At 52.1% G+C, this 28,000-nt stretch overlaps 3 protein-coding genes across 9 annotated transcripts in view; 1 reads left to right on the forward strand and 2 right to left on the reverse strand.

Annotated features, from left to right (window-relative positions):
• The window catches only part of TCTE1 (t-complex-associated-testis-expressed 1), a 196,656-nt gene that overhangs the window by 42,783 nt on the left and 125,873 nt on the right, over positions 1–28,000 (forward strand). The window lies entirely within an intron of this gene.
• HSP90AB1 (heat shock protein 90 alpha family class B member 1) lies at positions 132–6,153 on the reverse strand. The gene is made up of 12 exons (XM_019457284.2): positions 6,021–6,153; positions 4,430–4,576; positions 3,785–3,991; positions 3,531–3,690; positions 3,255–3,388; positions 2,839–3,147; positions 2,250–2,415; positions 1,888–2,078; positions 1,629–1,776; positions 1,241–1,509; positions 627–960; positions 132–506 (listed from the first exon to the last, which is right to left on the reverse strand). The coding sequence occupies exons 2-12, from the start codon at positions 4,574–4,576 to the stop codon at positions 397–399; spliced, it is 2,175 nt and encodes a 724-aa protein (XP_019312829.1). The 5' UTR covers positions 6,021–6,153; the 3' UTR covers positions 132–396.
• Positions 17,606–27,970, reverse strand: SLC29A1 (solute carrier family 29 member 1 (Augustine blood group)). 7 transcript variants are annotated; one of them, XM_019457276.2, is made up of 14 exons: positions 27,952–27,970; positions 25,388–25,497; positions 24,126–24,205; positions 22,071–22,152; positions 21,751–21,953; positions 21,499–21,638; positions 21,060–21,194; positions 20,868–20,965; positions 20,460–20,538; positions 19,933–20,030; positions 19,601–19,709; positions 19,276–19,361; positions 18,696–18,895; positions 17,606–18,335 (listed from the first exon to the last, which is right to left on the reverse strand). In XM_019457276.2, exons 3-14 carry the CDS (start codon positions 24,152–24,154, stop codon positions 18,224–18,226), a joined length of 1,371 nt encoding a protein of 456 aa, XP_019312821.1. In that variant the 5' UTR covers positions 24,155–24,205; positions 25,388–25,497; positions 27,952–27,970; the 3' UTR covers positions 17,606–18,223. The 7 variants fall into 7 exon arrangements, with proteins under 7 accessions (XP_019312821.1, XP_019312820.1, XP_019312819.1 ...); XM_019457275.2 differs by lacking the exon at positions 27,952–27,970 and adding an exon at positions 27,685–27,798; XM_019457274.2 differs by lacking the exon at positions 27,952–27,970 and adding an exon at positions 27,709–27,726 and having other exon boundaries at positions 24,126–24,208.

The raw sequence follows: 28,000 nt of genomic DNA on the forward strand, positions 1-28,000 counted from the left end.
GGTTACAAGTGACTTTAGCTTTCAATGTACCAGAGTAACCGATTACCAGGATGAAAGCAGGTACAACTTGGAATAGGAAAGCAAAAGAAACTCAGAAGGCACCAGATCCACTTTACAAGGGAAAGCAGAACTGTATAAAACTGTATTTTCTTTATTTTGCATACTTTAACTTCAGAACAAAATAAACAAAAAACCACAGTACACATCCAAACCCCTCATCAAATATAGGAAGGGATAGGCCTGAGGCCCTTGTATCCTGCCTCAGACAAAGACAGGAGGGGGAAAAAAAACAAAACACTAGACATCAGCAGAAGGAACCAGGTGAACCGAGGCCACTCAGGGCTGCTGGGAAGCCATGGGGACACTATACAGAGGGCACAGGTCTGCAGGTAGAAACTAATCTACTTCTTCCATGCGGGACGCATCCTCATCACCCTCAAGGGGAGGGATCTCATCAGGAACAGCAGCACTGGGTTCCTCTGCAGTTACTTCGTCTTCGTCAATACCTGTTAAGTAGGAAAGAATGCCACGTGAATGTCAACCCGAATACCATTAAGTCAAATCTGTCCCTCAGAGACTAGTTTACCCAACTCCTAGCCACACTCTGGTGTAACAAAGATACTCACCCAGGCCTAGCTTGATCATGCGGTAAATTCGGTTGGAGTGGGTCTGGGGATCCTCCAGTGAGAAGCCAGAAGAGAGCAGTGCAGTTTCAAACAGGAGCACCACCAGGTCCTTGACAGCCTTGTCATTCTTGTCCGCCTCTGCCTTCTGCCGTAGTGTCTCCACAATGGGGTGGTCAGGATTAATCTCCAGGTGCTTTTTGGCCATCATATAACCCATTGTAGAGTTGTCCCGAAGTGCCTGGGCTTTCATGATCCGCTCCATGTTGGCCGTCCAGCCGTAGGTGCTCGTCACAATGCAGCAGGGTGAAGACACTAGCCTGTTTGAGATGGTCACCTGTGGATAAGGACAAAAACTTGTGTTTATGTTAAATCTGATTACCATTTCCAAGCTAAGATGATGGTATGTTAAGTTCTATTCTCAGAAGAAACACTTCATCGTTCCCAAATATTTATAAAAATACCAACCCACCTGCCTGGTAAAAGCGAAACGGGAAAGAAAGAAGCTCTGCACAAATCAGGCAACCTAAAACTACTAACTGTGTAGCACCACAAGATTCTGAGGGAAACAGCTCTAAAGCATTTACAAACTACATCCTAGTCCCAGAACTGCTTACCTTCTCAACCTTCTTATCCAGTATTTCTTTCATAAGTTTGCAGAGGTTCTCAAACTTGGCCTTGCTCTCTTCCATTTTCTTTTTCTCCTCTTCATCCTCAGGTAGCTCCAGGCCCTCCTTGGTTACGGAGACGAGACTCTTCCCATCAAACTCCTTGAGCTGCTGCACGCAGTACTCATCGATGGGCTCAGTCATATACACTACCTCGAAGCCCCGCTTCCGCACCCGCTCCACAAAAGCGGAGTTGGCAACCTGCTCTTTGCTCTCGCCTGCAGGGTTGAGAGAGACTCAGGGATCAGAATGCCGCCTACCAGTTCCCAGGTATTCCCAAATGTCCTATTTCCTTATACCCCCATGAGGCTTTGATCAGACCCAGGCTCCAACATACCAGTGATGTAATAGATGGACTTCTGGGTCTCCTTCATGCGAGAGACATACTCCGAAAGAGAAGTCATCTCATCTCCAGACTGGGAGGTGTGATAACGCAGCAGCTCAGAAAGACGACGCCGATTAGTGGAGTCCTCATGGATTCCAAGCTTCAAAGGTGGAAAGAAAACGATCTTACTTGTAAATAATCTGTTACTCTCTAGGTGAATGAAAAAAACCCTCCATCTTAATTAATAAGTAAGCATTTGCTACTTCCGTACCTTCAAGTTTTTAGAGAATGCCTCATAGAATTTCTTATAGTTCTCCTTGTCTTCTGCCAGTTCAGAGAAGAGCTCAAGGCACTTCTTTACGATGTTTTTGCGAATGACCTTCAAGATTTTGCTCTGCTGGAGCATTTCTCGGGAGATGTTTAGGGGCAAGTCCTCAGAGTCCACCACACCACGGATGAAATCTGCAATCAGGAAGAAAATGGGAGTTACTGTAGACAGGGTCATCTAAGTTCAACAGGATCCACTTTCTCACTGAACCCGATTTCAAAAAAAAAAAAAGACAAAACCTCCGTTTCCTGAGAGCACTATAGGACTTTACCCAACCAACTACATTCGGCCAAAAGGACACTCACTGAGATACTCCGGTATCAACTCATCACAGCTGTCCATGATAAACACACGGCGGACATAGAGCTTAATGTTGTTCTTTTTCTTCTTGTTCTCAAAAAGGTCAAAAGGAGCCCGACGGGGGATGAACAGCAATGCCCTGAATTCCAGCTGACCTTCCACAGAGAAGTGCTGAAAGAAATTCAAAGTAAGCCAGTAGTGTATTTCAAGATACACCTTTAAGTCCCAACATCACATCATTCACTGAATTGTCTGGAACAGAGATCTTCCCTAAGCACTGATGACAGAACAGACATCATAGGACCTCTTTTGAAAAAATTAAACTCCTATGCCCCAAACTGATCCACAATGGTACTGCTATGTATAATCCTGGGATCAATGAGTTAACAGTCCTATCAGGAACCTGCCACAGAGACAAAGTGAGGTCACTGAGATGTCCTTTCTTTACCCTAAAAGGGTCATCAACAAGTGAAAGGACATGGATCCATGGCATTCAGTTCCCACCACCAAACAGTTGGGCAAGTTCGACGGTCTACTACCAGCAACGCCGTTCTGCCTGCTCTTCCTATTCAATCAACATGCAAGGCTTCTCACCTTGACTGCCAAGTGGTCCTCCCAGTCATTCGTAAGGCTCTTGTAAAACTCTCCATATTCCTCCTGGGTGATGTCGTCAGGGTTTCTGGTCCAAATGGGCTTGGTCTTGTTCAGTTCTTCCTGATCAATGTATTTCTCCTTAATCTTCTTTGTTTTCTTCTTCTTGTCCTTCCCACTATCATCCTCCTCATCTGAGCCCACATCTTCAATCTTGGGCTTCTCCTCATCATCTTTATCTTCCTCTTCTTTCTCACCTTTCTCCTCCTCTGCCTCATCGTCACTGATTTCTTTCTCTCGTTCTTTCTCCAGCTAAAAGTACAAAAGACAGTAGTTCCAGACTTCAGAAACCAAAACGGGGACCTTGGAACTCCCCGAAAGAGCAGACATACACGTGAGGAGTACCAGTCCATACTCACATAAAGAGTGATGGGATAGCCTATGAACTGCGAGTGCTTCTTCACCACTTCTTTGACACGTCTCTCCTCTAAGTATTCTGTCTGGTCTTCTTTAAGATGGAGGATCACTTTGGTGCCCCGGCCAATGGGCTCACCTAGGAGTTAATCACAGAGTATAAAAAATGAAATTAAATGCAGACCTGTCATCAACTACTCCACAGGTAACACCCTCAAGATCTCCATTACAGGTTTCCCCAGAATTCTAACCCAGACAACCTAATAGGAAAGCCGTCTTACCATGGTCTGCACGTACAGTGAAGGAGCCCCCAGCAGAAGACTCCCACGCGTACTGCTCATCATCGTTGTGCTTTGTGATAACAACCACTTTCTCTGCCACCAGATAAGCAGAATAAAAGCCAACACCAAATTGTCCAATCATGGAGATGTCTGCACCAGCCTGCCAGGAAATTTTACAAACAAGTTTAAAACAAAACAGCAAACCAAACATCCACAAAAATGGATGGCGTGCACCTAGCTGAAATACCACATACCTGGAGAGCCTCCATGAATGCTTTAGTGCCCGACTTGGCAATGGTTCCCAAATTATTTATGAGATCGGCTTTGGTCATGCCAATGCCGGTGTCCACTAGAGTCAGAGTGCGTTCCTGGGGGTTGGGGATGATGTCAATTTTGAGCTCTTTACCACTGTCCAACTTGGAAGGGTCTGTCAGGCTCTCATACCGAATCTTGTCCAAGGCCTGAAAACACAAATCTCATTTTTACAATTCTGCTTCCTAAAAGCCCAGCTCTTCGTCCAAAACAATACTACTTTTTACTCCCAAATAGCATCAATTTTGATTACCCACTCCCAAACTTGGCGTGTAAGAGCCACATACAGTTGGGGCACCTGACTCTTGATTTTGGCTCAGGTCATGATCTCAGTTTGTGGGTTCAAGCCCCGTGTGTTGGGCTCCAGGCTGACTGCTCAGAGCCTGCTTGGGATTCTCCCTCTCTCTGCCCCTCCCTCACTCTCAAAATAAAACTTAGAACACAAAAAGAACCATTTACAGTTACAATAACCCATCTACCCACATCAATGTTTTTAGAATAGCAGCCCCACAAAATACCAAACCGCGCTTCTCTTTTCCGGAGTGCTGAAAACAAAAACCACAAATGAAGCTGCCCACACCACTCACATCAGAAGCGTTACTGATCAACTCCCGAAGGAAAATTTCCTTGTTGGAATAAAAGGTATTGATGATGAGGGACATGAGTTGGGCAATTTCTGCCTGGAAGGCAAATGTCTCCACCTCCTCCTCTCCATGGTGCACTTCCTCAGGCATCTAAAATGAGAACAATCAAGAATTACAAAAGAACTGGATGGCTCCACATTTAACACTTCAAGTTCACCCCGGTCACAGCGGAAGACTCAAAGAGACTTAGTCCAAGCTGTTTTAATCCAGGTAATGAACATATTCCTCAAAAACCGTAGCGCCTTTTCTTTAAAGACTTCTCTTAGTGGGAATCCAACTTAGAAAGAAAAATAAAAAGCTGCTTCACCACAATACACAAGGTCAAGCTTTTTGAAAAGGTATTTTGAAACCAAACTGCTCTTAACTGATCCGTGGGACCCAAAACCTCAGCATCACCTGGTAGCCTGTTCAAAATGCAGATACTGGGCCCAACCCAAGAATAGGAATAACAACTCCAGGTAACCCAAACTCAGGTGAAGGAGAAAACCACCTACTACGTTTCCACCACCTTTTTTGTTACAAAATCCAATAGCCCAAGATGAGCGATTTCATGTTAAATGGCCAGTAATCCGGAATTGGCTCTCTTCAATTGAGAATCTCCCACATCAAAAGCTCACGTGGGATTGCTGCCTCACAGGATAGAAGATAACCCGAGAGACCGGTGGATACCCGCCCAAGAGGCTAAGACAAAGAACGGATAAAGCACCCCTCAACACATGTGGCTACAATATAGAACGAAACCAAACACAACTAAGATGGTGGCCGTAGACGGCTGGGCAGACCCTCGTCACTGCCGGACATGCGTTAGCCAGGGCCACGCGAGGAGGGGGCGCCACCGCGCAGCCTCCCTTCGCCCCAGCATCCGGGCACCAGGGCGGGGCGCCGGGCTCCAGAAGCTTCCAGAACAATCTCAGCTCTCTGGGAGGGGCGGGGGAGGAAAGGGCCCATGAATCTTCCAGAGCCTGCCCCCTCCTCTCCCCTCCCCCTCACCGGGACTGCAGAAAAGCTCTGGAAAGAAAGAACGGCGGGCCAGAGCCGGCCGTAATCGTTCCTTGCCGAAGAACCTCACATAAAGGAATAGAAAGCCCTGGAAAAATGCGTCCCACGGAAGAGATGGCAAAGCCAGGCCAGCACCAGGCTGTGCTGAGTCACGTCCAGCGCGCACACCCACCACCCTTGGGGACCCTCCGGCGCCCCGTAGCCGCGTCCGGAAGTGGAGGGGCAAACATGGCAGCGTCCCGGGCCGGCGCGGACACCACGTGCAGCTGCCCACTACCCCAAGCCCACTCCGCGGCCCACCTCCCCCCACGGCTAGTTGCCGTCTGAGGGAAACGCCGCACCAAAGCACGAATGAAAAAACTAGCCCAACTCTCGAGAGCCCTGTCCCATCCACACCCCCCAAAAATTCTGAGTTGACCTATCCCAAGACCGCTCCAACACGACAAAATCTAGGCTTTGAAAAGGAAACGATGGACGAAAGCAACACGTAAGGACAATCCAATCAGAAACACCTGAAAAGAACCAATGACCTTACCTTCAAGGAGAAGAGCTGTAAGCACTACAGACCACGGTGAGCAGGGACTAAGTCCGGCTCAAAATCCGCAACAAGGCTGCGCGGGGGTGACTCAAGAGAGCGGCTGTTCGCCCCCAGTGGCCCTATATACGGCGAAGCACAGACCAGCTGCCCGTCCCCGAATCCCTCCGCCTTAAAGGAGGATGCGGGTCAGCCCGGCACCTGCCGCTGCCCGCCCACCTTGACGTCATGGTCCAAAATAGGGGAGGGGGCGGGGAAGGGCGGAAGCAACCGGTCTCAGTCTCCGCCCTGAGAGCACGCGCAAGTACCGCTTTTCGTGGCCGCATCTCCGCACTGCCAAGGCTCGACCACCGTCCAAGAACTAGAGATTGAGAATGCTCACATGACATAAACGAGGGATCTAGTGGCGAGGATCCCACTGACCTCCCTATAAACCCCTAATACAGGCGCCTCCACACATAAGTGTCCTGCCCAAGAGGAATACCAAAAAAGGTGGATAGAAAGGCCAACCACTCCGACCTCGACTCCCAGGTTCGACTTCCTTGCTAGAATCTGCCCTACACATGCCTACAGCCCAATAAGGGAAAAGGGCTTTCCTTAGGGACAGTGCAGAATTCGAGATCTAACTTCACGCAGCCCCGGGAGCCCGGTCCTCCCTCGGGGAGGGGAAAGAGCCAGCGCTTTGCAGCGGGGCGTGGCTCCTGGTGGGGAGGGGGGTGGGAAGGGCGCCGGCTCGGGCTAGCAGTGGGACTCTTTGCCCGCGCCCGGCGGAAGGAGCGACGACGGCGGTACTGCGATTACTTCCAGCAGTTTCCAGACCCGCCTTGGCGGTACCGCCCCCACCCCGCCCCTTTCCTCCAGGCTCCGCCCCGCCCTCTGCGGCCTGGTCCTGTCTCTGCAGCTGCTTGTGTTACCCTCTAGGAATCGGCCGGGGTCCCCGGGGAGCAGGGGGTGGGCTGTCCCAATCCTATTTACCGTCTAAAGCCGCTGGCGGGACCCTATTATCCACCTGCCAGGCCCAGCTAGCTCGGCACTCCCTCGGGAGTGGGATGGAGCAAAAAGGGAGTGATTGACCTTCCCCCAATCCCTTCCCCATCAATCACATAGCACAGGGCTGTTGGGGCGGCTGTGCTGACGCGCCTTCAGCGAGCGGAGACTGGGGACGACTTGGCCACCGGGGGGACCCTCCCCAACTCCTGCAGTCGCCCACGTGTGTAGAACACAGAGACATGCGTCTCCCCAGCGTGAGCATATCGAGCTGTTTTCTCAATCTCGTTTCGTTTCTGGCCCTCTTCGCTCCTGCAGCTGCCAGACCGGAGGAGCAGAGGGTCTCCAGGGACCCCTGCAGGGTGGCAGGGGCTCCTGGAGGGCGCTTGAAGACGCTTCCCAGAGAGCAGCCCGTTGAAGGCTGCCAGAAATTGTTCCTCTTCAGATGTGGCGCCGGAGCTCCCAAGCCGTTAGCCTGCCCAGGGAGCTGTGGGACGCCATACTTCGCTTGGCTCTACCCCTTTTGTGTGCCCTTCAGATGGAAAGCTGTCCTTGTCTATCCAAGGCCTCATCTTGGAATCCTGTTGGGCCCACAGCCCCTCCGGAAGAGAATGGCCACTTCCTGCTCTGTGACATTGTAGGTGTCCATCAACTGCTTTCTTGGCCCACTGTGTCGCCGCTGGAATGCTGGGGAGGGGTTCCTCCCCTACCTCACCCCCACCCCCAGCCCCACAGCCCTCCCTCATCAGCCCTGGTGCCCCATCTTCCTTCCTTTATATTTTCTTTATGTGTTGAATTCCGAAGGATAAAGGATCTTTGCTTTCCTCATCCTTGCCCCAGGCTTAGCACCACCCCAATTGTATTTTTCCTTGCTCTTCTTTCCTTCCTTGTGGAGTGTGAGAAGCCGGTGGCTGGGAGAAGTTAATGGGTTTGGGAAGGGGTGTGGGTGCTGCTCCCCGAAATGCCCCAGGATTCTCTGTTCCTGATCTAAATCTCAAACCAAGAGTGTCCTCCCTCAATATACCTTCTTTTCCTCTGGGCAGAAGGGCTCTAGCTAATGAAACATCTCCCTAGTTGACAAAAAGCATTCACACCATTTCACCATCCTGTGAAGAGGTAAAAGCGAGTCTCCACATTCTATGAACTGGGGAAGCAAGGCTTCAATGAGGACAGTGAGCTCAGAGCCTGTGTTGCACTAACCCTTGCTCCCTGCTCCAGGAATGGAGTGGGGATGCTGTCTCCCCTCCCAGGACCCAAGTCCAAAGCAGAGCAGAAATCACGTGCTGATCAGTATTAGGACCAGAGACTCCTAGCAGGTCTCCTAATGGGACAATCTCAAATCTTCCACTAGCACAGAATTTCTGGAAGTCTTCTCTTCTGGAAGCCTTCTCCTACTCACTGACACTAACTTAAGCTCCCACAGTGAGTGCCCGGGGATGCAAAAATGCATAAACAAGACGGAGGTTTCAGTCCACAGGGCGCTGTGGCAGGCAGCTCAGCCTGGGGAAGGGGCAGGCTTAGGGCCAAGACTAGTCAGCCCATGACACAGGTCTATTCCCGGAAGAGGGAAAAGCATGGAAAGGCACAGCCCTGACAGAAGGACCATAGCCTAGGAGCCCCTGAAGGAGGCGGAAGAGCAAAAAGTAGCCCTGCAGGCAGGGTTCAGGTCACAGAGGGCCACGAATGCCATGTTAAGATGCTCTGACCTTAACTTAGAGTGTAGGAAGCCATGGAGGCTGTCAAAGCTTAAAACCCTCTAGATCTCCGGAGTCCTATTCTCAGGAGCACTTGCAATGCCTATTGCTCCCAAGATACCCTTTATTCCTGACCAGGCCTCAAAGACCCAGCCCAACCTTCTGTCGTTGGAGGGTAGCCAGTTGAAGCAAGAGTTGACCAACTGTAGCCTGCAGCTGGTGGGCCTGTTGCTTGCTTTTAGATGGCTTATGGGTGAGAATGGTTTTTACATTTTTTTAATTGTGGAAAAAATCAACAGAAAGATACTGTTTTGGCCTGTGAAAAGTACGTGAAATTCGGATGTGTGTTCATAAAGTTTTACTGAAACATAGCCACCCTTGTTTGCATGTTGTCTTTGGCTGCTTTTATGCCGCAGTGGCAGAGTTGATGGTGTGGCAGAGACCATAGAGCATGCGAAGTCTAAAATATTTACTCTCTTACCTTTTACGGAGAAGACTTACAGACCCCTAATCTAGCCTAAATCGAAGTGGGGTCTTGGAGGATGCACAGAGACTTAGCTGCTGCTCAGACTAGGAATTCTCCCAATTAGGCTGTGCCACTGGCCTTTCAGGGGGATCAGGGAGGCCAATGAGGGTTGCTAAGAGGCAGTAGATGAATCAAGCAACCAAAGGCATCGGGACATCAGAGGTTGTATACGAGTGAGGGGTAGCTCTGGATCCTTAACTCCCAGAACAAACTGGCTTCCCGAACTCAGTGGCTGCCAGATGTGTCCTGTCAGTTCTGGTTCTTCCCAGTTCCATGACGCTTATAATCTCTGAACTCCGGCAGGGGTGGGGGGGAGTGGGGAATACCCTAAACTGACATCCTCACAGGCCAATGGACCTGATGTTTAGAGATGTGGGACAATTGAGCCAGTCTGCATGACCAGCCTGGGCCCCACCTCTTTGCCTCAGTTTCCACATCCTGTTGGGACATGAGAAATCTCACAACTCTCACCCACTTGATTGTTAGTACTATGCTTTTTGTTTGTTTTTTTGTTTTTTGTTTTTGATGCAATGGCAATGGAAAATTTCCTTCATTTTGTTTCCTGAAGAGTTTGAAAAGCAATTGACTTTTGTTTATTGGTCCTACAACTTGGTAAACTACCTTATTAATTCTTAATTTGTCTGGTTTTTTTTTTTTATTTATTCATTTTGAGAGGGGGGAGGGACAGAGAGAGAGAGAGAGAGAGAACACCAAGCAGGCTCTGCACTGTCAGCACAGAACCCGACATGGGGCTTGAACTCACGATCTGTGAGATCATGACCTGAGCAGAAACCAAGAGCCAGAATCTTAGCCGACTGAGCCACCCAGGCGCCCCTGTTTTTTGTTTTTTAAGTACAACCCTATCTATCATCTGAGAACAATGACAGTTTGCAATCTCCCTTTCTAATCCTTGTATCTCTTATTTCTTGTTATACTGCACCAGCTAAAACCTGCAAGACAATGATGAGTGGAAACAGTGATTCTGGGCATCCCTATCTCATTTCTGATCAGGAAAGGAATGCTTTTAATATTTCACCATTGAGCACAATACTCTTTCTATTCCTAAGTTGTTATAACTTTTAATTGGAACAAGTATCTGATTATTTTCCTGCATCTATTGAGACTATTGTTTTAAAAAAATTCCCTTTGCGCGGGGTGCCTGGGTGGCTCAGTTGGTTGGGTGTCTGATTCTTGATCTTAGCTCATGGTCTTGCAGTTCGTGGGTTCAAGACCCACCCTGAGCACACATGCCGGCAGTGTGGATTCTGCTTGGGGTTCCAATCTCTCTCTGACTCTCCCCTGCTCTCTCTCTCTCAAAATAAATAAATAAACTTAAAAAAAATTCCCTATGGGGTGGTGCCTGGGTGGCTCAGTCGGTTAAGCATCTGACTCTTGATATGGGCTCAGGTCATGATCTCACGGGTTTGTGGGACTGAGCCCCGCTCGGGCTCTGTGCTGATAGTATGGAGCCTGCTTGGGATTCTCTCTTCTCCTTCTCTGCCCTTCCCCTTGCTTGCATTCCCTTGCTCTCTCTCAAAATAAATAAACACTTAAACATTTTTTAAAAAATTAAAAATTCCCTGTATTTACATGTTTAATTAATTAACAGGCTCAATAATATTAAACAGAATTAGTCTATTTATTTAAAATTTTGATGAACTCACCTATAAAATAGACTGAGTCTATTGTTTTCTGTATGGAAACATTTTTTTTTTGTAATGGACAAACTATTTTTTTAATGTTTATTTTTGAGAGAGAGAGAAACAGAGTAAGAGCAGGGGTGGGGCAGAGAGAGAGAGGGAGACACAGAATCTGAGGTGTCAGCACAAAGTCCGAAGTGGGGCTGGAACTCACAAACCACAAGATCATGACCTGAGCTGAAGTCAGACACTTAACCAACTAAGCCACCCTGGTGCCCCTGTATGGAACCATTTTAACTAAGGACTCAACTTTTTTTTAAAGATCTTACTTTATTATTGTTTCTCTAAGATTTCATTTTGCTGTAATCCCTGCACCCAATGTGGGGCTGGAACTCACGACCCCGAGATCAAGAGTCATATGCTACATTGACTAAGCCAGTGGCACCCCTCCATTTAAATGATATAGGACTATTCAGGTTTTCTACCTCTCTTTGAGTCAATTTTTCTGGATGTTTCTTGAAAGCTTTATTATGGCATACTCTTTTCTTTGATGATCTTTTCAATCTCTATTCTATCTAAAGTATGTCTTCTTTTTTATCCCTAAAATTGTTTCTCATGTCTTATCCCTTTTTTCTCATGATGAGTTTCACTAGAGATTTGTCTATTTTACTTATATTGATGTTCATATATTTGTTTTCTGCTTCTTCAGTTTCTTTACTTTCTTTCTTAAATTTCCACTAAATTTTTTATTATTTCTTTCTTTGGTTTGGTTTTGTTCTTTTTGTATTAGCTTTAATATTTAGCACATTAAATTACAGACTTTCCCCTTTTTTGACATAAGAATTTAAGGCTACAGATTTATCTTCAAGTACCATTTTAGCTATATCCCATGTTTCCGTATATAGTATTTTTATTATAATTCAGTTTTAAGCATTTCCTGACTCCCCTTATGGTATCTTCATTGATCAGCTTAAAAGCATTTAACATACTCTTTTGTATTTGAGATTTCTTTTGAAATGTGGTTAATATGTGTAAAAGTCCCATGTATGCTTGAAAAAAATATATGTTATCTAGTTGTTGGATAAAAGTCTAAATATGTTAAATCTATTAAGTCAAGCCAGTTAATTGTGCTGCTCAAAGCAAACAAACAAACAAACAAACAAACAAAAACACTTGGAGACTCCCCAGGACATAGTTTGGAGAAGGCAGAAGTCAAAAGTGGGGAGATCATACAAGGGTAGGGAAAAGGCAGGTGTTCACATTTTCCGAGGTAGAATGATGGAATATGGGGGCTGAAGGCACAGGAGGAAGACCACTCTGGATAGAAGGGGGTCAAGAATCTGTTTTAGGCATGGTATGGGGCACCAATGAGAGAATGTCCAGGAGACAGAGGCTGATTGATGGTTGAAGTCACGGGCAAGAACAAAATTTCTCAGGGGAGTGTGGTGGAAAAGGCCAGAAGTTATGATCTAAGCCAGTCTGAAATAGTAAATAGGGCATTTTTGGTAACGTACTCTATTAATACACATATGCGTGTGTCTTGCCTCTCTGAGGGCCTAGTATTGGTGACCTGAGGGGTGTGACTGAGTCCTGCCTATCTTTGTTAACCCCAAATTGTCTGTAGTCCTCCTGATGCCCACCAGGTGTCCCTTTTTGTCTTGGGTGTTGTTCAGTATTCCCAGGTCCCTTTGAATAAGAGGGTAAAACTTGGGGTGCCTCGGTGGCTCAGTCGGCTAAACATCGGTTAATCATCTCACAGTTTGTAAGATCGAGCCCCTTGTCCAGCTCCATGCTGACAGTGCAGAGCCTGCTTGGGATTCTCTGCTTCTCTCTCTCTCTCTCTCTGCCACTCCTGGCCTTCCCCTCCCCCGCCCGCTGCTCAAGCGCGTGCGCACACACACATTGTCTCTCTCTCTCTCAAAATAAATAAACATTAAAAAAAATAAAAAGGTAAAACTTAACCCTGAATCAAGAGTAGATTTCAGGCCAGGGAAGGTGAGGGGGCGGGGTCCACCACAAACAACCCTGACCTACTTAACTGTTCTGCCTGCCACCTGTCCTGCCCCAGGCACAAGGCACTCTCCAAGAGGCAGTTCTCACCTGACTGGATTTCTGGGCCTGGTGCCTGCACCAGGTAAGGGATTGGCAGGACTGTGGTAGCACGACTGGGTGATGAAGAACTCATAAACAGGAGAGACTGGGATGAGACACCAGGACTTTGCTGCTTTCACCTGGGGAGGGTTACATGGGAGTTCCAGATCCTAGGAGGCTTGGGATCCTTGGCGATGTGAAAAGAGAACTGTCTGGAAAATTTTTTTGAAGGCAGGGGAGAAAGGTATACCAGGCCTGCATTTTAGTGCCACACTATCACTGGAGGCCTGGCATGTCACCTCTTTCAATGTCTGGAAATTCTTCCGTCTCTCCATTCTGTCTGCATATCTGATACGTGGACAGAGACAGAGATTTGCGTATACCCAGTGCTTTGCGGTTTACAAAATATTTTTCCACCCTTTAACCATTTCAGCTTCGGAAACCATTCCAGCTTCGGAAACCATTCCAGCGTTTCTGGACTACAATGGGCACAGCAGTAGGCAGAACACGGGGTTATTGGGAGATGGTTAGGTGACTACACATCTAAGACGTGAGCGGAGTAGTGGGTGAAAGCAAGAGTTGTTACGATCTCCGAGTTTAATGGCCCAGAGAGAGGCAATGCCAAGTGTGACTACCTTTGCTTCACAGACAAGCAGCTTCGCAAAGAAAAATGCCTGGCTCAAGGTCACCCAGGCTTACCGGTCAGTGGAGCCGGCCTCAAGATGACCAATCTGGTCTCCCACCCGCCACGGTGCATGTGTGAAGGGCCGCAGGTCCAGGCAGCACGCGGAACGGGTGACGTCACCGCGCCCCCCTCCCCCGCCCCTGGGCGGGGCTGAGCTGACTCCCGCTCCTGCGTTCCGCCCCCTGCGTCCGGTCCCGGTCCCGCCCCCGCCCAGCAGTTCTTGGGCCTTGCTAGGCGGGGGCCCGTGGGGCGTTTCTCCCTGGGAATACCTAGTGTGGGGGAAAATGAGGTTCGGCTCACAAGGCTCCGGGGGCTGAAGATGAGGCGAGGAACAGCGAGCCGCTTAGATGGGGGCGGGGAGCGCACCATACTGAGGCTCGTCCTAATGTTTCTTGGTGCCACGTGTCTCACCACGTGTCTCCAGGGTCCTCACATCTTGCATCCAGGTTCTCTCACAGACTCCCTAAATCACCTTAGCGAGTCCATATATATATATATATATGTGTGTGTGTCTATATATATGTATGCGCGCGTGTGCTTGAGTATATGTGTGTATACATATATATATGTATACATATATATGTGTGTGTGTGTGTCACCCTGTCTTAGGAACAAAGATCTGGGCCCCGGGGGATGAGTGATTTGTCCTGGGTCACACAGGACAGGCAGGCCCTCTTTGGCAGGCCCAAGAGGAATTCTAGGCTCTGAATCGGAACCAACCCCACTGAAAGCCACCCCCCGCCCTTTGTGGGGTCCTAGTGACTCATTTAGCATTTGCCCTGCAGTCTGGGGCCAGAATGCCAACCGGCTCATTGACGGAGCACCACGACTGCCAAGGCTATGGAGAGCTCTGGGCGAGCACCTCTTCTCTCAGAGGGGACCAGCGCAGGAAGCCTGGTCATTTGGAGATTAGCTACAGGAGCCCAGCTAGGACACCTACCATTATGGGTTGGAGAGGGGGGACGTGGGTTGTGTTCATGTGAGGTGTCCATCTCTACACTCACTGCCAACTTGCCCTAGAAACCAGATGGGCCTCACTGCCAGCCTGGCCTCCCTGTGGGACCACAATGGCTGGCTGACTTCCCTCAGGCTGACACTCTTCCTGCATGTCAAGACTCAGGTTTCAGGCAGGGCCTGCTGCCCAGAGAACAGGGCTCTTCGAGGTGATTCTGCATTTCTCTGCTCATATCCATTCTGAATCATAAGCGTAGTTTAACATTCTGATTATGTCTTCCCAATAGCTGGAATTTTCCCTTCAACCCCTCACCCATGATACTCCCTCACCACGCTCTTTCCAGATTAACCTCAAAGAATAGATACACAGATATATTCTAGCTTGTCAGCTATACCAGAGGCTTGACTTCTATTTTTTAGGGATCGCCGCCGATTTTACTGGGGTTCTTCGCTCTTCCAAAGTTTAGAGCCCCAATTCATCACAGGTTAAACAAAAGGGGAATTCCGATTTTGCAGTGGCAGCTACCCCAGGGTGGCCAGCAGCTAAATACAGACTGATACTTGAGGCAGAAAGGGCAGATGGAAGGAAGATGGTAATGAGCAAGTCCTGGGAGAGCCAGGGACACCTGGCTGATGCTCATGGTCAGCCCTTCCCCATCTCACAGGAAGCAAGTGCTAGAGGGAAAGTGGTGAAGTCTCATAGCAGAGGCCTGCCTCTCGAGGCGGTGGTGCCTTCAGAGCGCCTACTGCGGTCAGGAGCCATCACTGCAGAGGGCTAGGCCAGAGACCTGGGAGTTGTATTTTCTAACCCTCACCTCTGCAGTCTTCAGGTGAGGTCAGGAGAACGGAAACAAGTGAGACTGTAAATTCCTGGCATTTGCATTAGAAAACATTTTTTGAAAAAAATACTCTAGTGATTTGCTTCAACATCAACCTGAGTACAGAAGGAAGGAAAGTGAGATGATCTGAACGTTTTTTTCCTCCTTCAAATCATGGACGGGGTTGAGAGAAAACCACTTCACGCCCATCTCTATCCCATGAGCACAGGCAATGAAGTGAGTGCCACCGCACAGCTGACGACAGGCATGTGAAGACTGTGTGGCAAGGGACAAGCAGATGCAGTGAAGGAAACAGCTTTTTTTTTTTTTTTTTTTTTTTTTTTTTTAGGAAACAGCTTTTGAGGACCTCTGGGAGCCAAGGAAAGCACTTGTAGCTTGAAGAGTGAAAACATAAATAGAATGTGACCCTAACTTGAAAAACATGAATTCAATCGCTTCTCAGCCTTTTGGCTAAGATCAAGTGAAAAACACGAATTCTGTCTAGTAGCTGGAGTAAGTAAGGTAAGAGCATGACAGAAGTCAAGTCACAAAAGTTTCCAAAGCTCTGAGGTACAGAAGGGGAAGGAACTGCATGAACTGGCTGTCACTGCTGGCGGTGGTGGAGGACCAGGAAATGCTCAGCATGTTCCAGGGAGAGAGACTAACGTAACATTAAGTCTGGTTTGGGATCATTCTGTGGCCATGCATGGGATGGTCTGAAGGACACCTGGGCTGGAGTCCAGAGAGAGCAGGCAGAAGGTAGTGAAGAGACCCAGGGAAGAAACGCAGGGTTCTTGAGGGGCTGTTGGTGCCAGGGAAGGAGCACAATAGGCCTCTCAGTCTGGGGTACAATGGGGCGGTCAAGAAGGACTGAGAGATGGGGTGCCTTGGTGGCTCACTCGGTTGAGTATCCAATTCTTGATTTTGGCTCAGGTCATGATCCCGGGTCATGGGATCGAGTCCCACATCATGCTCTATGCTGAGCGTGAAGCCTGCTTGGGATTCTTTTTCTCCCTCTCGAATTAAAAAAAAAAAAAAAAAAGAAAAGAAAAAAAAAAAGAACTGAGGGAGAAAAGAGGAAGAGTGCAGATTTATTTCAGCCTCTTTGCCAAAGGGCATTGCAAAGATGGGAGAATACTCAGGGGACCCCTGCTTTTGAATCGGATAGGAAAGGAATACCTTGTTTTCCACCAGCCTCAGATACATACTCTGGTTTGGCATGTGCCCCTGGAATACATGGACTCTAGCTCTCCATGTAATGATATACTTAACTATCCTATTAGAACTTCAAAGCTCATCAAATAGTCTTAAAAATGTGCTAAGAACCCTTAACGAGGCCTGAAGCCTTCAATTAAATTAAACTGAGAAACAGAAGCCCTGACAGAGGTGCCAATTTGTAACTATCTGCTGGTCAGGGATTAGTGAACAGTCTGGGCTATAGCCAGGGTCAGTAGGTGTGTGTGTGTATGTGTGTGTGTCCACAGTAGCCAGAGCTCCGGCCCCACTTCCAGTCCAGAAGAGTAATTTTTAAGAAGGGGGACCCAGTAGTATGGCTCCCTCCACGGAGTGAGTCCCATACCATCCCACCCCTAGGTGAGTTTAAGAAAAGGGGAGGGCCCAGTTTTAATGCAAGGACACATAGGCCCCTTGTTCCCCAAGAAGACTGAGCTTTGATGTCAGGGCAGAGTGCCAGGTAGAGGAGAACCCTTGGATTGCAGCCTCTTCTTGCCTGGAGGTGTGGGAGGGCAGCCAGGGGAGGGGATGTTAGTCAAGGGAGGAGTGCTGACCAGTTTTGCAGGTTCATTCCTCAGGCTGGGTGGTGAGGACAGGTGGAAAAGGTGGCAGTGAAGACCAAAAAAAAAAGGTGAAGCACTGGCTCTGTCCCCAGTCCTATGAAAGAAGGAACTGAGCAGCAAAGATAAATGGCCTTTCTCAGTCTCAGCCGGCAGCCTGGACATCCCAGCTCCAGACTTGTCCCTTCTCCGTGGCCCCACCAGGGGGCACTGCAGCCTCTCTGAGGCTAAGAGGACCAACTGCTCCCCCCCCCCCCCCCCCCCCACCTTTGGACCCACGCCCAGCCCAGCGCTGGCAAGGCTCAGCTGGGTCATGCTCATCCCCCAGATTCGGGCTGCCATCCTGCTGCCCTCTCTAGGGCATGAAGCTGTGGCTGGAGGACACAGGGAGCCATGGAGAAAAAAAAAAAGTTTTATTTTATCAGAGAGCCTCTGAAGGCACCTGGTTTCTGTTGAATATAAAAAAAGGCATAAAATGGCAACTGTACAAGGTGCATGATGGGTAACAACAAGGCAGGGGGAGGAGAGGGACACGGAGATGTGAGGGGAGGAGGCACATAGGGAGAAGGGGGATGGAAATGTCAGACTGGACTTTAGAACAGACAGTCCTGCCCCCTCGCCACCCCTGGTATAGGCAGATGAACACACACACACACACACACACACACACACACACACACACACACACAGTCTGAGCCCAGGAGTCTCTGCTTCCCCTGCTCAAGCAAGGATCAGTCAGAACCAAGGTGGGGGGGGGGGGCAGCCCTTGAGCAGATGCAGAGACTGTAGAGACTGTATCCCTTCCCTTGATTCTGACCCTCAGGCTCACAATGTCCCCACTGTCCATCCACAGAGGTTCCCTCCTCAGGGCCTGGACACCCGGGCCCAGAACAGGCCGTGAGAAAGAAGAAGCTGGCTAGCTAGAAGAGAAAACCTCCAAACTCCTGCCCGTCCCTGAAGGAGAAGAAAGGGGGCAGGAGCAGGCGGCCACTGCAGTCCTTCTATCCATCCATGGTCACACAATTGACCGGAACAGGAAGGAGAAGACAGCCCCCAGTGCCAGGCCCAGAGACAGAAAGAAGGCCATGATGGCTCCAGCTGTCTCTGCCTCAGCCGGCTTCACTTTCCTAAAGGCGGGAGGGCAAGGCTTCCTTAGAATGGCCCCTACCCCAGCCCCACCCAGAGCCTCTGGGGTGGGGAGACTTGCCTGAGCACAGAATTCTGCTGCCAAGCATCTTACTTTCCCACCCCCAATCTGGCTTTTCCCTCTTGGGGGAATGTGTACTGGGGTCTGTCTCCCACCTACCCACATCTCCACCTAGGTACCCCGGGTGTCCCACCGCCCACCACCCACCACTACCCCTTCACCTACGTGCCTTACATGCCCCTCCAGGATCAGGGAGTCTCCTGTTGCCCTCTCTCCCTTCACTGAGCATCCACTGCTGCAGCTCTAGACCCTGCCTGATGCCACCAAGGTCCCCACTCACTTGGGCCCGAAGCACATGCAGAGACTGGCGAGGTAGCCATTGGAGAAGGCGAAGGCAGCCATGAAGATGATGAACCAGGCGTCGTGCTCAAAGACCACAGCCAGGTACCGGCGGGGCTGGACATTGCACAGCAGCAGCAGGGGCACAAACAATATCCGGGCCAGCACCAGGCTTGGCAGCCAGTGGCTGTCCTTCCCAGGCTGCGGAGGAGCAGGTGGTACCTCAGCCGGGGCTGGCCCACAGCCTCCACTGGGGGCCCCTTAGGATCTGGATTGAATCTGGTTACCCTTAGGGCATGGTGATTGGGAGGGAGCATGGTTGAGCCTTCTGGAGTGCTGGCAATGTTCTATATTTGACCTGGGTGGTGATTATTCAGAGATGCATGCATGTTTACGTGTGTGTGTATTCATTAAGCTGTACGCTTAAGACCTGTACAACTTACTATACATAATGTCTTGGTTTAAAAAAAAAAAAAAAAAAGCACGCTCCCCTTACCACCACACTATCTTGGTTCCCTTTCTGCATCTCAGGCTGGACTCTTCCCTCTCACAGGGGCTGGGTGCCACCTTCTACCACTTACCCACGTAAATATAGCTGTGAGGCTCCGGCCCAGCCAGTCGAAGACATTGAAAGTCAAGAAACAAGACACAGGAATGAAGTAGGCTCCTGGAAGAGGAAAAGTAGATTCAGGGATGGTTATTAGGTCCAGAGAGACAGATTTAGCCTCACTGGGGCTCAGTTTCCCCAGCTGTAAAACAGAGAAGATGCTTCCAGCCCAGGGAAGGGCAAATGGGCCAAGAAGAGTCTAGTTGGGGAGACAACAGCCTAGGATCCCCCACTCCCTCACCCCCAATCCTGCTCTAGCTCCTGTCTGTCCCCATCCTGGGAACCCATGGTGTCCTCACCCCAGGCACTGTTGCCCGCAATGCTGGATTGGACCTCAGCAGTCACAGCGGGAAACATCCCAATGGTGACCGTGAAGATGAAGCAGACGGAGAGAGCCGGGACTAAGATCTAGAGGAAAGGGACCCAGGCCCGTGTCTTCATGGCGCTGTGCATTCAAAGAACCCAGAATCCCCACCCCCTGACATACACACACACACACACACAGGAGAATCCAGGAGAGTGGCCAGTATCGGGTGGGAAAGGGAGCGGATGGATAGTGTGCAGGTCGGGAGGGGCAAAAGGAGAGAATGAGGGTAAAGGGCAGAGGGCAGAACACCCATGCCCCACATACGTTTCTGAGGATGGCTCGGATAGAGTGGCCTTGGTTGGTGGACTCAGAGTTGGGGGCTGGAACTCTGGACTCCTCTTTGTTTGCTTTTAGGTCCTCTCCTAGGGGGTGACAGGTTGTGGAAGCATCAAATTATAGGTAGGACAGGACAACAGGAGATGACACAAAAGGGGGTGGACACTCCTTACCAGTGCACAGCCACACCCTAACACCTAGCCCAGACCTCCTGTAAATCCCACAGCATGGGTCCAGCGGTCCTGACCTCTCCCAGGAGACTCAGGTCATGTTACAAGAAACTGAAATCACTTCCCATTGCTCTCAGACATTCAAGGTCATCCGGAATCTTCCCCCCCCCCTTTATTTTTCCCAGTTTTTATTTCCCGTTGTTTTCCTCATCCCAGCCCTGGTCCATCTGGCCTCTGGCTTGTCACTGCCAGCAAAAACAGTATACTCATTCTTGCCCTCTGTGCCCATGCTGCTCCCTCCAGGGCAGGCCACCCTCCACCCCAGCTTCTGTGGGCTATTCTGACCTTTACTAATGAGATCCAACTTGGTCTCCTGCTCTCCAGGCCCTTCAAGCTTGAGCTGCTGGTAGTAACGGTAGAATTCCTACCAAGAGAGGGAGACAGTGGAGGTGGATTCAGTGGTGGAAGCTCCAGAATTCCTGCCTTGCCCAGGTCTGGGTCTCAAAACACCATTCGTCTACTGGGAACAAACTGAGGGTTGATGGGGGGTGGGAGGGAGGGTAGGGTGGGTGATGGGTATTGAGGAGGGCACCTTTTGGGATGAGCACTGGGTGTTGTATGGAAACCAATTTGACAGTAAATTTCATATATTAAAAAAATAAATTAATTAAAAAAAAAAAACAAAACACCATTGGTCTGAAGCCCTGGACCCCCCACCCCAGACCCCAAATCTGGCTTTCTCCATTTGCTTACCAGTCGGGGCAGGCCTAGGTAACAGATGATGGCCAAAACGATAACCCCACAGGCCGTGATAAAATAGCCAAAGGCACTTTCTGACAGCTCCGAGCCACCTGGGTGGAGGGTGTGCAGAAATCAAAGACCAGCCCCACCCCTGTCCCTTTCCCCCAGCAACTAGGCCAACGGGCAGATAGTAGGAAGACTTACTGGCGATGGCGCAGATCATGGCCACCGAGGCGAAGAAGCCTGCCAGGCCCTGGCCACTCATGATGGGGGCAGTGTAGCTGGTGGGCAGGAGGCCAGCCAGACCAAACAGGCTGCCCTGCAGGATGGCACCGAATGCTGGGGGCACAAGGTGGGCATCAGCAGGGGAGGGGAGAGCAAGGTGGGACTTGCTTCCGCTAGAGGTGGCTGGGGGCCCATAGGAACACAGGTCCCAGTGAGTCTTAACACCAAATGACCCTCTCTGCCCCTACTCCCAGCCCTGGTCCATGTCTCCTCTGGCCTCTTGAATCATTGACTACCCACGGCATCCATTTCCTCCAGCGGGAGGAATGGGCTCCTTCCTGGCTGACTGTGCTTCTGAAAGAAGGGTGGGGGGATCCAGGAAGATCTCTGCCCTAGGCCTGCTCCCAGCCCTGCTTACAGTTAATGAGCATGATCTTGATCATGGTGATGACGAAGAAGGGCACGGCATCCAGATGCACCTTTACCAGGACAGCAGTGATCAAGAACACCAAGAGAATGGCTATCAGGCTGCCCAGGATCCGAACAGACTGGGGGATCCTAGGCCGAGGCAGCAGAGGGACAAGAGGTGAGGCTGCAGGCTCGGCACAGGGAGAACAAGAGGCAGCAGGGGGTGGAGGGGGCTGGTCAGGCCAGGGGCCTGGACACTCACCTCTGATGCAGGAAAGAGTTAAGGCAGGTGAAAAACAGCAAGGGCAACATGGCACATAAGGTCATGACATTGTTGAAGAGGGCACTGAGATAATTCCGCTCTGGGGAGGGTACTGTGGGGGTGGCTGAGGGCTGGAAGTCCTTGCTGTTTTCAGCAGTGACCAAGGACATATTCTGGGTCTCGTCCAGGCGGTTTGTGAAATACTGTGTGGGTTGCAGAGAGAAGCGGTGAGACTTCTCTCCCGGGGCCCCCAAGAACAGATCCATGCCCTACATGCCCAGTGGACATGTCCCCCTGGAGCCCAGTCCCCCCAGTCTCACCCTAGTGGCTGTCATGAAAAAATTCCACGGGAGCAGCGTCCCCAGACCCAGCATGAAGAAGATAAGCCAGACGGCTTTGTACCTGAGGATAGGAGAGGAAAGAGGGGCCTAGTGACCCACTACTCCACCCTCCTTCGCAGACCAAACTTAAGAGCTCCTCCCTCCCCAATGTTCAGTCTCTCCAACTGTCCCAGGGCACAGGCATCTGTGCCCATGTGCACAAGTCCACCTATGGGTTTATGTAGAAGGGGAAGTGTCCGAGGGTAGGGAAAAGGGCACAGATATGTCCACAGGGAGAGTAGGGTCAGGGACACAGGACTGAAAGGCATGGCCAACAGGACCTTGGTTCTCAGCCCCAAAGACTCGGGGGACCCTGCAGGCTTGGGAAACAGTGTGACCCACACATCCGGAGGTGGTTTTGGAAATCTTGCTGAAGGCTGGGGGTAGGCGGGTGAGGGAGAAAGCAAACAGCAAGTGTCTCCCACCCCCCACTGGGCAGGCTGGAAGTGATTATGCTGTCTGGGTAGGGACTGTGTGGTTCCCCAAAGAGGATTCTGAGGTCAAGAAACTCCCAGACCATTCTGGACCTAGTGGGACAGGAGGGCGGGGTGACTTGGGGTGGCTGGGAAGCGAGGGAGCTGTTTTTTCCCTGGCCCAGACAAAACCAGCTTTGTAGGTCACACCACATAGGGTAGGCCAGGAGGTATCAGGCCACTGGACGTCATCTGGGCCCCAAATAGTAAATAAGTGCCGCCCTAGCTTCGGCCAGGGCATTGCCCCAAGCCCTACACTTCAGGGCCTGTCTGGGATGGCCAGCCTTCCCCAGGGGGCCCCGAACCCTCCTACTGTGGTCTCCAGATGTGTCTGTCATATCTTCCCCACAGCTAATGCCCGCTTTCTTCACAGAGATGGCAGGGACAAAGTCCAAGGTAGGGAAGAAACAGGTCCAGTTAGAGTACAGGGCCCGGCCTCACACAGGAAAGGCCTGGGTGAGTGCCCCAAGTGGGGAGGTCTGAGCCACTGCAAATGCAGCCTCCCTCCGCCCCTACTCCCTTTTATCCTCCGGACCTTGAAGAACACAGCTAAAGGCTCGACTCAGAGGTCCCGAATGAAGGGAGAAGCTCCCAGACATGGCTGTGCAGAATACATGGTCAAAGCGGGGCTGGGAGAGGGCGCCAATACATGGAGATGGGAGAGGGGTTCACAGAACTGCTACCAATGGTGAGACTCTGATAGCACAGGCAGCCTGGAAATGGAGGAGACAGGGACGGAACCAACCTGGGGCCTGTACTTACTATGTCTCCTTAAATTCCCTCCCATTCAAATAAACCCTACCTCAATTTTACAGGTGGAACAGTCCCAGAGAGATTAAGCTAAGTACCTGAGGTCCCATAGCCAGAAGTGGCCTACTTCTGTGGCCTCTGGCACACGAGGGAGACCGGATTGGCAGTGGAGAGGGGATGAGGCTGGGGGCCTGGGCTGAAGGAGTTTTGGGACCACAGGCATGGCTTCATCGATTCTCTTGGGTCCTAGACTCCTTGGAGGGCTTAAACCACGCTACAGCCTCTCCCCCCCGCAAATACGTATGCATGATCACCATTGTGGGTCTAACTGAAAGGAGCGTATAGGCTCCAGAGGCGGGGAAATGAGAGGAAGGTCAGTTCAAGGACCAGGGTGGGCCAGGGTCATCTGAGGCAGGGCCAGGCCTGAGGGAGAGGGCAGTTCTGCCAGATGTGCTCCGGAACTAGGGGTGCCGCCAATGATTTCCCCAGAGTGATGGGAGGAGGAGCTGGAAGCTGCTGGCTGGCTGGAGAGCAACAGTGGAAACACTGAGAGGCCAGGGAGGGGCTGCCGCCCACCCATCCTGGCCTTCTCCACAGGCCCCCCGGGCTAAGACACGCATGGTCCCCACCCCTCGTGCAGGCCTGACTCATAGCTTACTTTGCTGGAAGACCAGGCAGCAGTGGAAACCCCAAATTCCAAAGGACACCACACCCAGCCCCCTGGAGACCCATTTCCAATTCCCCTGGATCCCCTGGCCAGGTCCCCCAGTACCTGTCCTGAGGCTCGTGACCGGTTGTCATGGTGACGGCGTTCTCAGTTTTGCCTGGCCGATAACTCCCTCCTCCTGGCGTCTGCTGGGGGCAGAAGCAGTGTGAGGCCACGTCTTGGCCCTGCTTCCCCATAGGCCTCTTTAGACTCTTGTGGGGTAGGCGGCAGGCAGGGTTCACAGAGCAGGCAAGCCGGAGAGTCCACAAGGACCCCCTCCTGGCCCTGCCCCTGAGGACTGCTCAATCTGACCCCTCTGACCAGCCCTGTCGGGCCCCCTGCCTGCTCAGGCTCTACCTGGCTCCCGGCCTGGCCACCGCTATTTTTATCCAGCAGCTGAAGCAGTTTGTAAGCTGGGAAACGGGAGAGTGGCGAGCAGGAGAGGAGGAGGAGGAAGTATGAGGGAGAGGGAGGGAAAGACTGGCAAAGAAGGCAAGGAAGAGGATGAGAGCAGTCAGGGACAACGACAACAGACAACAAGGATAATGGAAGGAGCGACAGGAGGAGGGAAGCAGGAGTCAAAGCAAAGAGGGCGAGGGGAGGGAAGGGGAGGAGGGAGGGCACAAAACAAACAGATCAGCAGCAGCAGCAGCAGCAGCAGCAAGAGCCACAGGGAAGAGGACAGAAGCCAGGCCAGAGATGCCTCCCCTGCACCAGGCCCCTCTCTGCAGGTCTGACCTTCACACCCTCTGGGGGAGCCCCTGCGCTCATAGCAGGAGTGGGCTCTGGAGGGCCTGCGCCCTGCTGGAGGCACCCCAGACTCCAGTCTCTCTGCTGGCAGCCCTTGAACCTTCCTTTCCAGTCACTGCCCAGGGGCTTCCTAGTTCCTGGCCAGTTTTCTAGGAAAATACTTCACCATGCATGTGGGGACACAGCCCTTCCCACAACCACCCTGGCCCCTCCCCGACGCCCAGTCCTGTCCCCAGGGTTACCCCATCCCCCCTCAGTTCCTCTTTGACTCACTCCCAGGTCCCTATCCTCTTCCCCTTTCAGAGAGCAAACTTGAAAGGAAGACTGGGGGAGCAGGGACACAGGCCCGACTGACCACATTGTCCCAAAGCTCCTAGCCCACCCCCTCACGATCCCCCTCCAGCTTCCCGCTCGTGCAGGGCAGGCGCCCTGGCACCAGATCAGACAGCTTTCCCTTTGGATGGCAAGGAAAGCCAGGCAGGCGTGTGCTGGCACATCCCCCACGTGCAGGCCCAGCTCTGGAGCCAGGTCTGCTGTTTGGAGTGAGGACCTGGGCCTGGGCTAGGGCGAGCACTCACCGGATGCCCAGACTTGCCAGCAGAAGGGTCAGAGCAGAGGGGGCCTGGGCAGTCCCTGGGAAGTGGTCCTAGCTCAGGCTCTGGCAGCAGGCCTTGTCCATGGGCGCCCCCTGGGTAAGGGTCCAGAATGAAGAAAGTGGCACAGGGCATATGGGGAGGTTCTCTCTCCCAGGCCTTGCCATGGGAGTTCTGGTACCCTGGGCCCCATTCTGAGAAGCCTCTCACACACACACAAAACCAGGAGATAAAAACTGCTCCTGTAGCTAGCTTGGGAGATAAGAAACCCAGCAGCCTAAGTAGGGGAGCTGGGGGTGGGGGGGCAGAAATCCCAGGTACAGCCAGTTCCCAGCCTGAGACAGACAGATACCGACAAACAGTTACTTCCCAGTTACTTCCAGGGACCCTGAAATCTTCAACCAGCTTTTCTATCCCTCCTGTTACTGCTCTCAACCCCTCCATGGGTGAACTCCAGACTCTCCCAAGGCCTTCCTTAGCGCCCCAGCACACCCCTGTGTTGTAGAACAGGGACAGGAGGAGCAGACCCACACACCTCCCAGATGGGAGGCAGAGGTCTTCCTTTATTCATTTTCTCAACAAATATTTACTGAGGACCTCTGCATGCTCTCCAGGCACTGTTCTAGGCACTGGGGACAGAGCAGTGAACAACACTGTTCATGTTTCCGAGAGGGATGGGGGCAAGAGGGCTCCACCCTGGAGGGTGGGGAGAGAAGGCTCAGGACTCAGATTTTCTATTAGGTAGCAAGGAGGGGAACCCCCAGCTTCACACCTCAGCACACCCCATGCTCCACCCCCCTACCCCCACAGGTAAGATTCCTGGCAGTAAAGAACTGGGAGGTGGGGTGGAGAGAATAGAGTATCTCCCCTTTCTTAGTAAAATCTGCCTTAGGCTCAGAGAAGTATTCATTTCTGTCCTCTCCCCCCCAGCTGTGCTCCCATCCTGCCCACATCATAACAGTCAGCTGGCCAGCCCAGGTGTTTTGTTCTTGCCTGCCTTTGCCCAGCAGCAACCAGGGATTTGACACCAGCTCAGCATCTGGTGTCCCTCCACCCACGCCCTGGCCTGCAGGGATGGAGTTCTGAAAGCAGCCACCCAACTGAGCACCTCTCCTCCTTTTATACCTATCTCCGCCCCCCCTCCAGACCCCCAGCGCCTCTCATGCACCCCAGCTTCCAGACACATCTTTGCAGTAGCATCATATTCTCTAGTCCCATGGAGTTGCATATGGGGCCAGCCACTACCTGCCCTCACAACCACCCCTAAGCTAGCACTAAACTCTCTCCATTGAACAGATGGGGGAGGCTGAGGTTCAGAGCAGTTGAGTCACTTGCCTAAGGTCACGGAGCTAGTGAATAGGTGAGCTGGAATTCAAAGTCAATGTGCAGCTCATCCTAGCCTCCTTCTGGGGCCGGGAGGTAGGTAGAAAGGCTGCTTCTCAGCTAGCCCTTTAAATTGGGAGATGCGGGTTGGGGGAGGTGGTGTAAGGTGCGGGCGGCATCTCCAGCCTGACAGGAGCCTCAGGTGTAAGGCAACCCCCCTCCAATTACACACACATCCTGGCACCAAGAGCTCAACAGGCAGAAGGACAAGTGGGAGGTTACCGCGAGGAGTGGGCAAAGGGGCCGCCCCAAGAAGGCTGAAGGGCAGGGCTGGGACCAGCCCTCACCCAGGCTGCTCTTCCCCCCCCCCCCGCCCCCCCCCCCCCCCCGCGGACGGAAACCCGCGGTGTGTGCCCCTGTCCTTTCTAAAGATAAGGAAGGGTCCCCTCAGGGAGTAAATAAGGACGTGCCCAGGAAGGGGAGGCCAGGAACATGAATTCGGCCAATAAAAGGCAGAGGTTAAAGAGACAGCTCCTTCACCTCCAAGGCACGCGCCCTGCCCTCATCCCCATTCCCACCCCCACCCCTCCCAACACGGTTACCGGCGCGGCTCCTCTCCTGTACCAACTAGACTGATCGAGATTACCCATCTACTCGCCCGCCCCTTGCGGAGGTCAGTTCGGCGACAGCCGGTTTCAGGCCCAGGAACCAGGCCGCCCACGCTCCGCTCGGGTCGCGATCTCCTCAGAGTCCCCACGCGCCCTGGCCCTTGCGCGCCACGTGCAGCGCGGCTCCGCACGCTCCACGCCGGGGAAGCGGGGCCCCCACCCAGCGTCCCCTCCGCGCGCCGCGCAGCTGCCAGGCCCAGCCTCCCTGCCCCCGTGGCGGCGGGAAGAGACGCCTCCCGCCCCGGCGGTGCCCGGTCTCCCCCTATCCCGGGCCCCCGGCCCGAGAAGCACCTGCTAGCTAGGAAGGAGTCCTACCGCGCCGAGATCCGCGCGCCCTCTCAGTAGCTTCCCGCGCCCGCGGCAGCACATTGAAACCCGCCCTCCGCTGGGCCCGCCCCGGCCCACGTCCGCAGCCGCAGCCCGCCCCCCCCCCCCCCGCCCTCGCCGCCGCGGCCCCGCCCCAGCTCCCCCACCCCAGCCGCTCGGGACGTGAGCCTCGCCCCCCCCCCCCCCCCTTTTTCGCCCAGCTACGCCCAGCCGGGGCTGCATGGCCCATACCTCAAGCTATTTCTAAAAATGGGACCTGTGGGGCCCGCTACACCAAACC

This window comes from Panthera pardus, unplaced genomic scaffold, assembly GCF_024362965.1.
Source record: "Panthera pardus isolate Hobbes unplaced genomic scaffold, ASM2436296v1 HiC_scaffold_17, whole genome shotgun sequence".
In the NCBI taxonomy this organism is placed as follows: domain Eukaryota; kingdom Metazoa; phylum Chordata; class Mammalia; order Carnivora; family Felidae; genus Panthera; species Panthera pardus.

Bases quoted from the DNA above. Each gene is read 5' to 3' on its own strand.
- HSP90AB1 (XM_019457284.2), bottom strand. From the start codon at position 4,576: ATGCCTGAGGAAGTGCACCATGGAGAGGAGGAGGTGGAGACATTTGCC. The intron at 3,148-3,254 runs GTGAGTATGGAC...TTGTACTTTTAG, and splicing joins GCTATCCCATCACTCTTTAT to CTGGAGAAAGAACGAGAGAA. The intron at 961-1,240 runs GTAAGCAGTTCT...CCTTATCCACAG, and splicing joins TGGATAAGAAGGTTGAGAAG to GTGACCATCTCAAACAGGCT.
- SLC29A1 (XM_019457276.2), bottom strand. From the start codon at position 24,154: ATGACAACCGGTCACGAGCCTCAGGACAG. The intron at 20,539-20,867 runs GTAAGCAAATGG...CTCTCTTGGTAG, and splicing joins ACCTAGGCCTGCCCCGACTG to GAATTCTACCGTTACTACCA. The intron at 18,336-18,695 runs GTGAGTGGGGAC...TCCCGCCTTTAG, and splicing joins TGCATGTGCTTCGGGCCCAA to GAAAGTGAAGCCGGCTGAGG.